This window comes from Ipomoea nil, unplaced genomic scaffold (assembly GCF_001879475.1).
Source record: "Ipomoea nil cultivar Tokyo-kokei standard unplaced genomic scaffold, Asagao_1.1 scaffold0188, whole genome shotgun sequence".
Taxonomy (NCBI): Eukaryota; Viridiplantae; Streptophyta; class Magnoliopsida; order Solanales; family Convolvulaceae; genus Ipomoea; species Ipomoea nil.
Genome location: NW_017616616.1, coordinates 1,531,825 through 1,547,618, shown reverse-complemented (window position 1 = coordinate 1,547,618; position 15,794 = coordinate 1,531,825). Strand labels below are relative to the sequence as shown.

Genomic DNA, 15,794 nt, shown 5'->3' with positions numbered 1-15,794 from the left:
ACCCATTACCCAAATTATGTGCGTATTTTAAAATCTGTAAGGGCGAGGATGCGGGAAACTCATTGAGTGCGGGTAGAACACGGGCTTAGCTCAATGGTTCAATGAATATTATTTGAGAGAAGAAACCAAGGTTCGAATCTCAATAGCGGTAGTATGAGAATTATGTTTAAAGTAAGCAGATTCCTTTTGCGCACCGACATTATAAAATTCAAAAATTATGAATATATAAATTTATAGTTAACATAGAACAAAGGTAGAAGAATTGCCATCCAGCGGTGAATGCTGGTGATAACTGATAAGTCTGAGCTATAGTGTGTAGAGGCGAAGGACAAGGCAAGAGGAACGGACGATATATCGCCGAGTCTCTGCCGGCGATAGACATGGCAATTGGCTTGAAAACCTTAAACTCCATTGCCGTACCTATCAATCTCGCCTCCAAAGCCTCTCTCCTACGCCCTTTTCACTTGCCTCATCAGCTCCGCCACAGATTCCATTTCCCTATATTGCGTTCTGCTTCTCATTTTTTTCCATTGTGCTCACTGCGTAAGTAATTCCGCCTATTACTCGTACTCTAGCTTCTTCTCGGTAAATATGAATGCGAAGCTTCATTATAAAGTCTAGGTACAGATCATTTATTTGTTCTCTTTCTGTTCTAATTTGCAGCTGAAAAAAGCAGTGCGAAAGCCTTGCCTAATGGAGCTGGTGTGGCTGTGAGTGAGGCTTCAAAGAATGGTCTTCTTCAAGTGGTTTTAGTTTCTCCTCAGGTTGCTAACCGAACTGTGAATTCCTAATCTGTTAATTATTGCTCCTTATTTTTTTTAATGTTTTAAATGCCTATGCAGTCATAAATCACAGCTGCACAAGAAATAATTTCATATTTAGGACATGATAGTATGCTCTATGAATCATTTACAGTGGTTCCTCTGTCTGCAAATTTGAAGCTTTTTGTTGCTGCATTGTTATAAACACTGCTTAACCTGTTGGACATGTAAATAATAGCTATCATTTCAAGATGAACTGTAGACAATCCAAACATGATAGTCTTTGAAAGAAGTACTCAGTTCGATTAGTCCATCAAGACGACACACACACAGTGCCTAATCCCTCGTTGAATTGTAGGCACCTCTTTTGGGTGGGACAAATTGTTCTATACTTTCTCTATCTGTTGTAGAACAATGAGTCAATACCCCACCATCGAGGTTCGATCCTGTGACCTTCCCTCAAGGAGAGCCACAAAGGTTCTATCTGAGCACAAGGTGCTTGGCGTTGAGCAATTGAAAACCTGGGATTGTATTTTGATAAGTTCAAAGTTCAATACATACTTGTTTGATAACCAACCAATCAGCCTGATTTAAGCTGAACTTATCTGGATTTTTTTTGGGGGTTATCTGTTGCTTACAGTGGAGGACTGGAAGCAAATTGTGAGATTAGATTTGGTACACTATGTTTTTGCATTCAGTCTACAATTCTGACCTTGTTATTTTGTTGTCAATGTCAGTGATGTATTTATCACATTCATGTTCTAGCAGGGAGCCAATCGGTGTACAAAACTAAAAACTATATAAAATGTGTTCTTTTAGCTTGGTAACATTAACTGCCCACTGATCCCTTGCCTCTGATAGATTCCTGGAAATGTTGGAAGTATTGCGAGAACTTGTGCAGCATCTGGTGTTAAACTCCACCTGGTTGAGGTAGCTATATATAGAGTTTTAGAGCTGAATAGGCTATGTAGGTACTTTAATTTCTTAATAAGAAGTCCATGTTGGCAACTATAACCAGCTTAGCTCTTTGCCTTTTCCAGCCATTAGGATTTCAAATTGATGATACAAAGCTAAAGCGTGCAGGACTGGATTACTGGCCGTATCCTTTGCAGCACTTCGTAATCTGTATTTGTTCATATTAATACTGTTTATTTTCATAGTTTGTTTAAATTTTGGCCTTTTAGTGCTTATTACTGTTGTGTAATACTGGCATGAAATTTCTACCATAGCAAACTGATGCAGCAGGTTGGCCAAATCAACTGCAGAGGCTTTAATGTAGATATGAGTTGAACTGTTGAAAAAGCTGAGAGAAACAAGTATAGTACGGAGTAATAAATAAAACAAGATAGAGAAGAGAACAATATGATAAGAATAAAGAGAATAGCTTTCAAGGAACCCAAGAGAGCTCAAGCATCTTCATATGAAAAAGATACAATGTCGACTTCCACACCCCCTTCATTACAAGAGACTATATATAGGGTAGGCGTAGACTTTTTGTTGCACTGCTATCCTAGAAAACAAGTCCACTCCAAATGGGATACACAACTTTGAAGAAATCCAGAACTCATAGCATAAGTACTAAGACTTAGGATATGTATTGCAGCATATAACAATAGATAACAAATATGAAGACTCTACTTAGCAACTCAGAAGCGTCAGAAAGCATGACTGCATCACTTAGAAGAGTCAGAAGGCATGATTAATATTTTGGGCTTCTGTCTGCTTCTGCATCTGTAGCTAGCTTTGGATGTCTGGCCGCCATTCATCTTCCCCCCTTTTCCTCTTTAGTTGATACTGTATGCAACACCACAAACTCTCTCTCTCTTTCTCTGTGCATCGCCAACGCCTTTTGCTGGTCACTTAAGATAGTCACAACCTAGCAGACCTCTGATCTAGGATGTGCTTATCACTTGCTGAAGTGTCTCCACTCTCCAAATATTTGTTTTGGCAAGCTCTACATGGTGAATTTTACTTCTAGTCATTCTTACATTTTCTTTGAAGACTATATGTACTTAGAGAAGAGTGTCAAAATTAGCGAGTAAAAAAGTAAATATGATAAACTTAGATGTGCATAAAATTGGGCATGCATGCATGCACAATTGGATCAAAGGGAGGTGATAAACTGGACATGTATACATTTTGTACTCTGCTTATTTTTAAATTGGTACTATAACAAAGTTTTCAGATTTTAACTCTTCACATCAGATATGTTGTTGTAAAAGTGCATCAATCGTGGTCCGAGTTTCAGGACTATTTCAGCGGACAGGTGTCTTTTTCTGCCCTCAAATCTTAATCAGTGAAATTAAAACCCTTCTTAGTTCTTCCATTTTTAATTCATGGGGTTTTAATATAAATATTTTTCCACTACAGACTGGGGACAAGAGGCTTTTGGCATTTACTAAGAGAGGGACAACAATCCATTCAGTAAGTACTGCATTTGTGTTATTACATTTGTTGGGTTCAGATTCTCCAAATTGAAAATTTTACCGCAAAAGTAAGACATTTTTGCCTTAGAAAAGAACTCAGGAATAACAATGTTGTGGCTATCTCCAAAATCTCTGTATTATGTCATAATTGCTAGCAAATATGATTATAAGAAACACAAGGGGGCTAGCAATATACAACTTTATGATTCAGTGTTTGCTAATTCAGTGAAGAGCAGATTTAGTAAAAACACAATTTGAAAGTAACTGATAATTTTGGGTTCTAAGCTAGCTCACCACCTTAATTGGATAAAGTGGAAACTTGTGACCTGTGGCCTAAATAAATTGTGCCAGAGTTCAAGTTGGATACTCCCCGCATAGGAATGACCAGCCACAAGTCCAGTATTTCAGTAAAAATGTACCAGCTTGACTGATATCAAGAGATGAAAGAGTCTTGCTTTTACTTTAAAATTAATCAGACTTCTTGTGACTTGGAGGTCTCAAAATAGGACTTGCATCACTTAAGAAGGGCATATAACCAGTGAACTTAGCATGTGAGGTTGTTCATAGTAAAGAAATACTCCATGGAATATAAGATCAAAATGTACTCTTATGCCATAGTGAAATGAGTAGGTAGAAATTTTCTTTGTACTTTGGTTTAAAATGCAATTTTATTGAAGGACATAAATTTTATGTAATATCAGGACTTTTCCTACAGGAGGGGTGATTGGCTTGTATTTGGCTCAGAAACTAAAGGGCTGCTACCCGAAATCCTGCTTGATTGCAAGACACAACCACATGGCGGGGGGACCCTCCGGATTCCAATGGTTGAAACATATGTTAGGTGCTTGAACTTATCAGTGAGTGTTGGCATTGCTTTATACGAAGCTTCTCGACAAATAAACTACGAGCAGCTTCAGTCTGAGCCAGAACCTTGTACACATATATCATTTACTACCGAAGATATTTTTGCCTAGTTTTTTTCTGCGCACTATGCAAAAATGCTTCAATATTCTTTTTCTCCTTGTACACCTGATTTATCATTGTTCTCTTTGATGTTCAAGTTGAGTTGACCTTGTACCAGTCATACTTGCATTGAGAGGAAAAGATGGTTCAATGTCTATCTACTATAAACACTGTTGCAGAATACAAAAGATGGTTCAATGTCAATATCACTTTTATAGATATTGAAAACTTAAAATTTTGTAATAATTATAAAATTGACTTACTTTTCTTTTACTAAAATCTCAATGAGTTGGTAAGTTCTTCTTTTACAAGATGACCATATTTTCATTTTATACATAGATACATATAATGGATAAAGGCTACAGATATTTTCTTACAAATAATGTGTTCAATCTCAACTAAAAGAAATTTACATAATAATATGACATTTCAAACTCATGATCTTTCATAATGTCTCAACTAGAAGAGTCTTAATGAGCTGATGTTTCAAATCTTAACCAAATGCATGTTCTCTTTTAGGGATAGCATATCCTAAAATAGACAACAGGATCAAACTAAATTCCAGAGCTCAACAGTAGCATCAAATTCAAACCACAGATATAAAAGGCAGAATGTAATGGACATAATAAGCATCTAACAAAGTTGAATCCATAAATAAGAAAAACACCCAAACAACAAAGATCTAGGATGTGACAGAGTGATTGACTGCAAAATTAGAGTATTCAACAAACAAAACTGTAGATGTATTAAAATCTCCTAGAGGATGTTATTCACTCTTCATCGTCGTCAATGATTGCGGTACCCAAGCCCTTGAGTCCCTCTGGGGGAATTTCGGCAACAGTGACCAATGAGTAAAGCTCCTCCTTGGCATCTTCGTCGTCATTTCTCTTTCGTGCAATGCGAACACGAATTCTCCTTGGAACACTTCGGATCCCTCGGCTCCAGATGTGTTTGTTGAGCTTCACATCAACCCTAACATCAGTTGTTCCCATTGCCTTTTGGGCAAACTTCCTGATTTCCTTTATAGCATTGGGAGCCTTCTTCTTGAAAGTGCTGCACATAAAAATATGATGGGTGTGACTGAAGATTATACTAAAAATGCATGACATAACTATATATGGTAGGACTCGTGATGAGAAACAAGAAAACAGGGAGGGTGTCCTTTGACACTCATGTAATATACCCCAAAACTCAAAGAGGTAAAAAATGGTACACTCTTCACACGCAAAAATACCAACACTACCGCGATAGATAGTGCATAAAATCAGACTATTTATTGTGCCAATTCTAAATGTAACCATAAAAAACACAAAAAGAAAAAGGGTAAAGTGGAAGGTAGCTTACAGGTATATACTTGTTTTGGAACATCCAATATAAACTTATATTCTTGTAGATTATGGTTGTGCCAAAAGTTTTTTATCAACCTTTACCCTAATAATATGAGATTAACCAACTTAACCAAACAGATTATAGTCTTGAAGTTTAACAATAATAAAAATACAAAGGGTAAAATATAATATCTATTGCCATCTTTGGACACAAGACTACACTAAAATGGTAAGTACCTCCTTTCATCCTACCGGCAGCATTTGAGTTAGAAGGCCATACATCTTATTTCAATCTTCATAGTTCTCTCCAACATATTACAGTATAAATAAGTCCAGGCAAGGGTGACGCACAACCATGGAAATATGGAATACAAGTTGGACTCTTATTAGAACTAAACAAGCTAAAATGTTGCATATTAGTGTAGAAGCACAATCTTATATGGCCACTACAATTCTAATCGCACACCAATGTGGGGTATGATATCACAAGACAATAACACATAAGCTTCCTCCAAACCCAGACAATATAACATATTGGTCTTCAATGACTTAGTACAAAACCCTAATCAAACTTACATTTCAGATCCCCAACGATACAAACCCTAACCTCACTTTAATTGTAGAAAGAAAGAAAGAAAGAAAGCGTCAAAGACAGATTCAGCGTTAAGGAATGCAAATCAAGTTCAATTGACAGATTAATAATGCGCATACAGAGAGATGAGCATACCATCCATGCAAGCGTTTATGGAGATTGATAGTGTACTCTCTCGTGACGACCTCCTCCTTCCTGGCTTTGCTCCCCTTCTCCGCCATTGTAGCAGCTCCGCTTATCTCTCTCTCTCCCGAACTCCTAGAGTTGCTCCGCTGCTATGTCTCAGCTGCCAGAGAAAAACCCTAGTTGTTATAGTGGTGGATAGTTTTGGTCCACTCTCCCTGAAATGCCCTTCCAGACTTTGGGCTTGCGCAGGCTCGTGGGCCACGTACATGGCCGTCCAAAAGCCCAACTGCTTTGATCCAAAGAGAAAGGGTAGATTTTGGCCCAATACATGCGACCAGAAATCATTATTGTGTGGACCATATTTTGTAATGTGTAAAATAATGTACATTCAGTACAAAAATAATGTATTTTTAATATATTAAAAATGTACACGATATTCAGAAAATGTATATTATTTGTGTACTGAGTGTATATTATATTGTATAATGTACATTCAGTACACAAATAATGTACATTTAGTATATTAAAAATATACATTCTGTTATGGTCCACACAACATTGTGCGGACCATGGTCCAGTCAATAATTTGCCATGCGACCAGGCAAATTATTGTGTGAACTATAACAAAAAGTACATTATTCATGTACTGAATGTACATTATACAAAATAATGTACTTTCAGTACACAAATAATGTACTTACCCTTAATATAATGTACATTTTTAATATATTAAAAATACATTATTTGTGTACTGAATGTACATTATTTGATAGTATGGTCCACACAATAATGATTGATGCGACCAACAGTCATTATTCTATGGACTATGGTCCATAAAACATGAATAAAATGTACATTTTCAATATACTAATGGTATATTATTTGAAAGTACATTATAAAATTTGCAATGGGATCAATCAATATTTACTTATCAAGTCTGTTTAGGAGAACAATGAGATTATAATGGCTAAAGTAGTCATGATCAAATTATAGTGGTGGTGATTAGATTGAAGCAATAGTGATTAGAGTTGTGAAAACGTGTTTGTTTGTAAAAACAATGGTAGTGGTGAGATGTTAATGATAAAATACATTTGTATACAACTTTGATGAGAAAATGTTTTCAAACACTCCCACCACCAAACCATTTGGTCTTGTGAGAATTTGACTTTAATTTGGGTGGTTAGACGCATTGAGTTTGAAGTGTTTCACCACCCTAATGGTTAAACTTCCAAACACCATCCAAAAGGTACTTTTGTTAGGTATTTATGATATAATTATAAAATTTTAAAGTGTGAATCAACATCAATATCTTTTGTATCAAGTACTGTTATATATATATTATATTTAATTGCAGAGAATAGTATTGAAACTAATGTTGATTGTATATGATACAACCAAATAGCATTCAGGCATGGTTGTACCTTGTAACTTTGTAAGCTTATACAAGAAAGAAATATGTAAATTATTGTTGGAATTATGGTGCACGACTTATTTCTTTGGGAGAAGAAATAATATTGGGCTTGGAGCAAAAGAATAAAGCCCATGGTAAGGACATGTTGGAATAGTGATGTTGTGGAACCGATGGTGCACACGATTGTAAAATGATGTCGTTTTTGATTAAAAACGTGCGTCTTATTTATAAAAAAAAAATTGAGTTTTGATTCCCCTCAACAGTATTATGTTGTTCATTCATTCTGGATTTTTAATTCATTCATTGTGGATATTTAGTTCATTCATTGTAGATATTTAGTTCATTCATTCTGGATTTTTAGTTATTCATTCATTGTGGATATTTAGTTCATTCATTCTGTATTTTTAGTTATTCATTCACTGTGGATATTTAGTTCATTCATTGTGGATATATAAATTCAAATTATGTACAAAAAAATGCTATTGCCGGGAATCAAACCTGATTTTTTTTTTTTTTAAGTTAAGCGGGACGCGCGTTTTTAGTCAAAACGACGTCGTTTTTGCAACCGTGTGCAGCATAATTTGCGGACATGTGACATCCAATCGTTATATCGTGGATCAGGGTCCACAGTGATCCTGGTCCAATACACAGAATTCATGTTCATAATACACATACACATAAATATGATATAATGAGCATGAAATTTGTGCATTATGAACATGAATTTTGTGTATTATATAACTAAGGACATGTAAACACTTAACATAATACACATAATTCATGTTCATAATTCACAGAATTCATGTTCATTATATCGTGTTTATGTATATGTAGTGTATTATGAACATGAATTCTGTGCATTATGAAGTCAAATTATGTGTATTGGACCATGCACTGTGAACTCTGGTCCACGATATAATTTGCTTGTGACATCCTTCTCCCTAAATGTTGAATCTTCAACCACTAGGGTCCCCACACTCCGATTTGACAAAGATTTGATGAGATATAAAGCACGGTGACTTAATAACTCAGCAGATAGAACCAAATGTCGGTACACACAAGGAATCTGTTCACTTTAGACATAATCCTCACATCGCTGAAGTTTGAACTTTGATCTCTTCTCTCAAATATTGCGATCTATTGAACCATTTGAGCTAAATTCATGCGGATAGAACATGTGGCATCCTCTCACGTGGGAAGGACACCCAAAGATAGTGGGAATACAAAAGTTCACTTTCGTATAAATAGCAATTTCCCTTGTAATTTTAGACAAGTAATCCACATTGAGAATAGTTAAATTATGTAAAACACATACTCTATAGCTGTAATATTTGATTTTATTTTTTTTTAATCTTTACATCGTTAAGATAATACAACTATAATAACATTCACGTTCTTCTAATTCATTACTTCTCGACAATTGTTATTATTGAGTTATAGACTTGATCAGTCGCCAACTTTAACAAACACCTTATCAATAATCCAACAATTATGATTCTAAATGAAAGGATTTTGATGTGATTTGATATATATCTCATAAAATTTATTAATTTCTTGATCATAATTTATATACCAAAGGAATATATAATTCAATATTCGCATTAAATTTCTTATGGAAAAAGGACTACCAAATTTGGCCTACAACTCTACATGATATTGTTATATATATATTGGGCATGTTTCAGGTTTCGTTTTATCTTTTTTTTTTTTTTTTTTTTTTTTCTTCTTGATTAAAAAAATAGGAAAAAGAAATGGTTAAGTCCAACTGAAGATTATTTAACTTTCTTTTTCTCCCTACTCCCTATCTGCCAAGTTGAAAAATCATGCTAAGAGAGGACATGCAGTTAGCTATGGCACTTTTGAGACCCACATTGCCACATTTTACCAAATAAAAAGGAAACTTTCAGATACGATTCTAACTCAACGAGAAATTATTGAATCATACTTAAATTAAAATCAAATTTTACTCTTGAAGTAGCTTTTATTTATGTGTCTGTATCATCTTAAAAAAGATTTGACGTTTGTGTAGAATAAATTTTGAATGTATTGTTAACCGCATATGATGTATTGAGATTTGTGAGGTCATCAACTAATTTCTATATTGACATTTGTGTAGTTTTTTGTGTTGATTGGATGAAAAACTTTTATAATCATGATGAGGAGTATGAGCTTCTGTTGGATTTCAACGCTGCACTATTGATATTGCACGGTCTTTTACCCATTACTTGTTAACCCTCACCCGGCCTACTGCTAGAGCAAGATTTTAAGAGGATCGATCGAACCGACCGATTTAATCTCGTGTGACAATTCATTTTTATATTGCAAATTCATTTTTAGTATATTACATGTCAAAATGAACATGTAGTACACTACAAATAAAATTACAATATATATTTTAAAAATAAACTTGTATCAATGCAAGATGGACCTCAATCCGAATATAAAAATTGGTACAATAATAAAACTTCCAACTTTATAGTTATATTACCAACCGTCATAAATTCCTAGGTTAAATAAGCAGTCATTTTTAATTTCTTGCTACTTGAATTGCGATGGAGTTTATATAGACAGCCATGGAATATACTAGATAGCAAATGTTAGGTGTAATGGTGGGTGATGTGTGTGTATATATAATTATATATATTGAAACAGACAAACAAAATTCAGTAGTGATCTCATGATTACGATGTTTTCGACAGTGATTTAACTATACACACATAATCGTGACAACAAGATCAAACTTGCCAATTAACTAGCTAATTTTACTTATTTATTTATTTATTTATTTGTGTTTTATATGATGAATGAATGCATGTACACTAAATTATAAATAATTAACTAACTCTAATAATAAGTACTAATTTTTTTGTTTTACTTATCATTTTATTAAGTCAATTAGACTTGTATGATTAAGCATATATATCCACCATATATGAAACGAACCATATACACGTTGAATTGTTTAGAAGTTTGGGAACAATGACGCTGAATCGAGTCTCACTAACAACAGTGTGAGAGCAATCTCTCAAAGAGCGAAGGGGGCTCGGGGGCTCCTTGTGCGCAGTAATTAAGTAAATGTCTAGTCTCTATGTTCAGCTGAGTTATCATAATTTATATTTTCTCAGATGCTCTGTCGAGTCGAGACGTGGAGGACCCTTGAGGTTAGGGATTCAATCTTTATGGGAACAATGAATTGTTAAGAATTAAGTTGGATGTTAAATGGTCTAGGTTTATGTAATCTTGCTTGTTGGTTTTCTTAGAGAAGTAAATCGCGTTAGGAAAAATGAAATTTTTTTTGCTTAGAACCAAATTGTATCAGCATGACCGAAGCATATACATATCTATCAGCCAATGCGTTGCATGTGATCTACATAGACCATCAAAACATTTTTTTAATTAATTGCAATAATTCATATGTCATCACATACATATTCTTATTATTATTAATCCTAAGAGAATAGACTTAAAGCTATCTGTTTAGCTGTTCAGATTTGGATAAAGTTTGGAAAAAAGCAAAATCATGGGACAAAGGGTTGTCGGTCTTTATGTCTTTATTGTCGTTGTTTTAAGCCACCTTAACCACAAAGCTTGTTTGTAATCGGGTACAATTTTAATTAAGTTGGTCAAATAATTAACTTGATAACTATAGAATTTTAAGTTTAATGTTCAATGAGGGTGACTATTAATCTTATTGATTTAATTTGGATCAATTAACTATGAATAACTTAGGTTGATTTATTTTGTCATTTATTTTCTTATGATATTTTACCATTTAGTTTGAATTAGTTAGTTATGAGCAACTTAAACATGATTACTTGTCTAATTTACTTTCTTGTGAATCTTTACTAACTAGGGTTACAATACGAGATTTATCAATATACACTTTCAACAATCTTGTGGTCTCATGTGGCGATTGTATGTTTTTATCATCATACACTCAAAAAAAAAAAAAAAAGAAAAAAAAAACTTAATGTCGAGAGAGAGAGAGAATTGACTTGGAAACATACTATCAACTTGGAAGGAAGTTATATCTTTTCTTAAAGTAACAGCTGATATAAACTGCTCCACTACACTGTCGGCGGCCAAGAAATTAAACAATGTCCAATCTTTAAGTCACAATAATATGAAAAATCTTATTGGCTTTTGTTGAAAGAGGATTAAAAGTTTGTGCTTGGGGGAGTACTTGTTACGATAAGGTAAAGATTTATTCTGGATTAGTGGTGTGAGATTTGTAGTTCGGTTTGAACATTTTGGGTAGAGCTACTTACTAGGAAGAAGTGTAATTGTTAATTTGTTAGTGAGTATTTTTATTGATAATATGTAATTACTGATAAGTATATCCCTCGTTTGTACGATTGAAAACTTGTTTGGCATACAAACATGTGGCTAAGAGGTATTTTTTTCGAACATGACCGACCTCACTAGATCTACTCGACTCGAGTGTAGTCAAGGAATAATTACAGCTGGGAATTTAATAGTTACGCTGTATATATATGCACGGGACTTAGGAACCGACCTCGTATGGTTGGATGAATTATTCCGAACAAAGACCTTCATTGTTTAAAGAGCATGTCCAAACTGAACACATCACCCCAACCGTATCCTGATGATGCGACAGTCAGGAATCTCCTCTCGAGATTTCCCTTGTTCAAGACCGGTGCATGCAGGACACGTGGTGCGCATGTCGGGCGCTCGACATGTGTGTCCTCCAAGCCTCTATATAAGGCGCCTTTATTGACTGAAAGAAGGGACTTTTGAACCTTTTCAATAACAATACATTTTAACTTGGGAACCTCTGACCCACCGTCTAAGCTACCCGAGCTCATGTACCTACTCCGTAGACTATACGTAGGCTAATACCCTAGTGTATTTACCACGTCAACTACTTAGTAACAAAATTAATGTTTTAAAAACTTAGTGAGTATTGGTCACTCGCCCGCGGGATTCAACGTGTCCCATGTTATTTAGGGTAGAGCATAATAATCTAGTGATGTGTTTGACTTTTGGATTGTCATCGTCTAAAGTGCAACATTTAGGTTGTTTCGCCTAATAGCATACATCATACTTGTTCTACATACTCTTCGGTAACTCCGTTTTCCGCTCATGTTTTAGGTTACTCATTATAATTTGTTTCTATTTGACGTGTTGTCTCTTACATGCCCATGATTCACAATTTGAAAGGTTACCCTATTTAAAAATTTGTCTATCTATGTTTATTTTCAACTTCGTGAAGCTTTTTTTTCTTTAGACTACTTTGATATGTTGTCTCTTGTCTACCCATGATTTGTAATTCAAAAGGTTGCTGTATTTAAAATCTACCTATCTATACTTATTTTTCAATTCTCTCAAGCATTTCATCAATTACTATACCCTTAATCGTCTTTAGATGCCTAAGTATCCATCTTAAGTGATTCACTCACCATTAATTTTCATTGAGAGTAATATTTTATTCTAAGCAAACCAAGTGTTACACTTACTAAATACATTGTATCCATCATTTCCATTAAAGTTTTAATTGAAAGGCAAGAAAGATTCCAAGTTACTACATTGTGTGGTCAAAAGTGTCCAAGAAATGGAGACAAACCTTGCAAAATTACCTCTACCCACTCAATCTAATTATCTTTCTTGTTAATACAATCATCATTACTCTTAATTAAACCTTAATTGACATTTGCATTGTGTCATATGAAGTCATCACAAAACCCACACTCCAACACATGCACATATATATAAACCCCTAAACAGCCCAAACCTAAAACACACCAAAACCAAAACCAAAACCAAAGAAATGGCAACCTTAAACTCCTCATGGTTTCTAAGGATTCTCACAATCCTCATCACTTTATCATCAACTTCCTTTGCTTTCTCAGATTCATTATTCCAAGAAAGTTTTTACCAATGTGTTTGTTCGAACTCTGACTTCACCATACCCTTCTCGGCGGCCTTCTTCGCCCCGAACAATGCTTCGTTTACTCCAATTCTCCAGTCGACGGCCCAGAACCTGAGGTGTCTGGTGCCGTCTGTCCCGAAACCCAAACTTATTTTCACCCCATTGGTTGAGTCCCACGTCCAGGCGGCGGTTATCTGCGCCAAGCAGCTCAGAGTTCAGCTCAGAGTCCGGAGCGGCGGCCATGATTACGAATGCCTGTCGTATATCTCCGAGATGGATTCGCCGTTCGTGATTCTTGATCTGGGGAAGCTGAGGAGGGTAGAGGTGAACGTGGAGGAGAACACGGCGTGGGCTCAGGCCGGGGCGACCGTCGGAGAAGTGTATTACCGGATTTCTCAGCAGAGCCGCACCCACGGCTTCCCGGCGGGGCTCTGCACCAGCCTGGGCATCGGCGGGCACATCACCGGCGGCGCGTATGGGACCATGATGAGGAAGTACGGCCTCGGAGCTGATAACGTGGAAGATGCCAGGATTGTCGACGTTAACGGGAAGATTCTTGACCGGCAAGCAATGGGGGAGGAGCTGTTCTGGGCAATCAGGGGCGGCGGCGGCGCCAGCTTCGGAATCATTCTCTCGTGGAAGTTAAGGTTAGTGCCCGTCCCCTCCACCGTGACCGTCTTCACCGTTCCCAAAACCCTGGAAGACGGCGCCACCAAACTCCTGTACAAATGGCAAACCGTCGCCGCCGATAAACTCGACGAGGATCTCTTCATCAGAGTCATCATCTCCGCCGTGAACGCCGCCAAGAAAGGCGGCGGCCAGAGAACCATCCAAACCGCCTACAACGCCCTGTTCCTCGGCCAATCCGACCGTCTTCTCCAAATAATGTCCAAGAATTTCCCAGAACTAGGATTAACCAAAAAAGACTGCATCGAAATGAGCTGGATCCAATCCATCCTCTACATCGCCGGATATCCAAGAACCACCCCGCCGGAAATTCTCCTCCAGGGCAAATCCCTCTTCAAGAACTTCTTCAAAGCCAAATCCGACTTCATAAGAGAACCCATCCCAGAATCCGGCCTGGAAGGCCTCTGGAAACGCCTCCTCCAAGAATCCTCGCCGCTGCTGATATGGAACCCGTACGGCGGCATGATGGCGGAGATCCCAGAAACCGAAACCCCATTCCCGCACAGAAAAGGCGTCATCTTCATGATCCAATACTTGACGCTGTGGAACGACGCGTCGCCGGAATCGGAAGCGAAGCACTACGATTGGATGAGGAAGCTGTACAATTACATGGCGCCTTTCGCGTCCATGTTTCCCAGAGAGGCGTACGTGAATTACAGGGATCTTGATCTGGGAATGAGCAAGGGAGGGAATGAGAGCTTCATCAAGGCTATGGCGTGGGGGAACAAGTATTTCAAGATGGAGAATTTTGATAGATTGGTAAGGGTGAAGAGCAGAGTTGATCCTGATAACTTTTTCAGACATGAACAGAGCATCCCCACGCTTCCTCTGTCCATGGAGGAGCATGGCATGGGGAAGACGATGATCCATTGAAGTATATATTATTTATAGTTTACTAGCTAATTTTTATTTAAATTTCATGAGTCTTATGTTGTTAAATTTGGTGTAATGGATGGAAGATAAAAAAAAAATTCCATGTAAAAATATGTTGAAAATATTTCTTTTGAATTTGGTGTAAAGGGTTGAAGATAGTCTTAATATGCTATGCACCAAATACCCATTGCTTATGTTCCTTTTTTCTTAAAAAAAAAAATTTAATCTCTTATTTACTTTCAAGTGGAAAAGCCCTTTTAATTTGTAATACTTTATGTAACAGTGAATTCCATTTTTGGTCCTACTGTTATAGGGGCGTTTTCAATTTTAGTCCACCTTAATTTTCTTGCCACTTTATAATCACTATTATTGAATGTGTTCCACTTTTAGTCCCACCGTTAGTATTCCCATCAAGAGGCCGTGTAATCTAGGGGTATTTTGACATTTCTTCTCATCCAAGACTATGTTTGACTGAAGAAATGAGAACATTAAACCTAAAACCTAAGAAACCTCGTCGGCCCATGTTGGAACGAATGAAACGATGTAGCTTTGGCTTCCCATTCTCGTTGTTCGAAGAGCCATCTTCGAATATCGGAGGAGGAGGACGAAGCGCCTGGATTAAAAGAGGAGAGACAAACATAAAAAGACCAAAATACTCTTTGATTATAGGGCCTCTTGACGAAAATATTAACGGTGGACTAAAAATGGAACACATCCAATAACAGTGGTTGTAAAGT

The 15,794-nt window shown here is 36.5% G+C and overlaps 3 protein-coding genes across 4 annotated transcripts; 2 read left to right on the top strand and 1 right to left on the bottom strand.

The window, feature by feature from the left end:
* Positions 1–277: 277 nt before the first annotated feature.
* Positions 278–4,267, top strand: LOC109181407 (putative tRNA (cytidine(34)-2'-O)-methyltransferase). Of its 2 annotated transcripts, none has more exons than XM_019331162.1 (7): positions 278–543; positions 664–764; positions 1,623–1,691; positions 1,802–1,860; positions 2,967–3,027; positions 3,132–3,185; positions 3,889–4,267. In XM_019331162.1, exons 1-7 carry the CDS (start codon positions 381–383, stop codon positions 4,159–4,161), a joined length of 780 nt encoding a protein of 259 aa, XP_019186707.1. In that variant the 5' UTR covers positions 278–380; the 3' UTR covers positions 4,162–4,267. The 2 variants fall into 2 exon arrangements, with proteins under 2 accessions (XP_019186707.1, XP_019186716.1); XM_019331171.1 differs by having other exon boundaries at positions 3,903–4,016.
* Positions 4,268–4,725: 458 nt separating this feature from the next.
* LOC109181397 (60S ribosomal protein L31) lies at positions 4,726–6,380 on the bottom strand. Its single transcript, XM_019331152.1, has 2 exons — positions 6,206–6,380; positions 4,726–5,203 (listed from the first exon to the last, which is right to left on the bottom strand). The coding sequence occupies exons 1-2, from the start codon at positions 6,289–6,291 to the stop codon at positions 4,921–4,923; spliced, it is 369 nt and encodes a 122-aa protein (XP_019186697.1). The 5' UTR covers positions 6,292–6,380; the 3' UTR covers positions 4,726–4,920.
* Positions 6,381–13,128: 6,748 nt separating this feature from the next.
* On the top strand, positions 13,129–15,242 carry LOC109181389 (berberine bridge enzyme-like 13). Its single transcript, XM_019331139.1, has one exon. The coding sequence runs from the start codon at positions 13,396–13,398 to the stop codon at positions 15,055–15,057; it is 1,662 nt and encodes a 553-aa protein (XP_019186684.1). The 5' UTR covers positions 13,129–13,395; the 3' UTR covers positions 15,058–15,242.
* The last annotated feature ends 552 nt before the right edge of the window (positions 15,243–15,794 follow it).

Coding starts and splice junctions, on each gene's coding strand:
- LOC109181389 (XM_019331139.1), top strand. CDS start 13,396: ATGGCAACCTTAAACTCCTCATGGTTTCTAAGGATTCTCACAATCCTC.
- LOC109181407 (XM_019331162.1), top strand. CDS start 381: ATGGCAATTGGCTTGAAAACCTTAAACTCCATTGCCGTACCTATCAAT. Junction 765..1,622: donor TGGTTTTAGTTTCTCCTCAG/GTTGCTAACCGA, acceptor TGCCTCTGATAG/ATTCCTGGAAATGTTGGAAG. Junction 1,861..2,966: donor GCAGGACTGGATTACTGGCC/GTATCCTTTGCA, acceptor TCTTCACATCAG/ATATGTTGTTGTAAAAGTGC.
- LOC109181397 (XM_019331152.1), bottom strand. CDS start 6,291: ATGGCGGAGAAGGGGAGCAAAGCCAGGAAGGAGGAGGTCGTCACGAGA. Junction 5,204..6,205: donor CATAAACGCTTGCATGGATG/GTATGCTCATCT, acceptor TTTTATGTGCAG/CACTTTCAAGAAGAAGGCTC.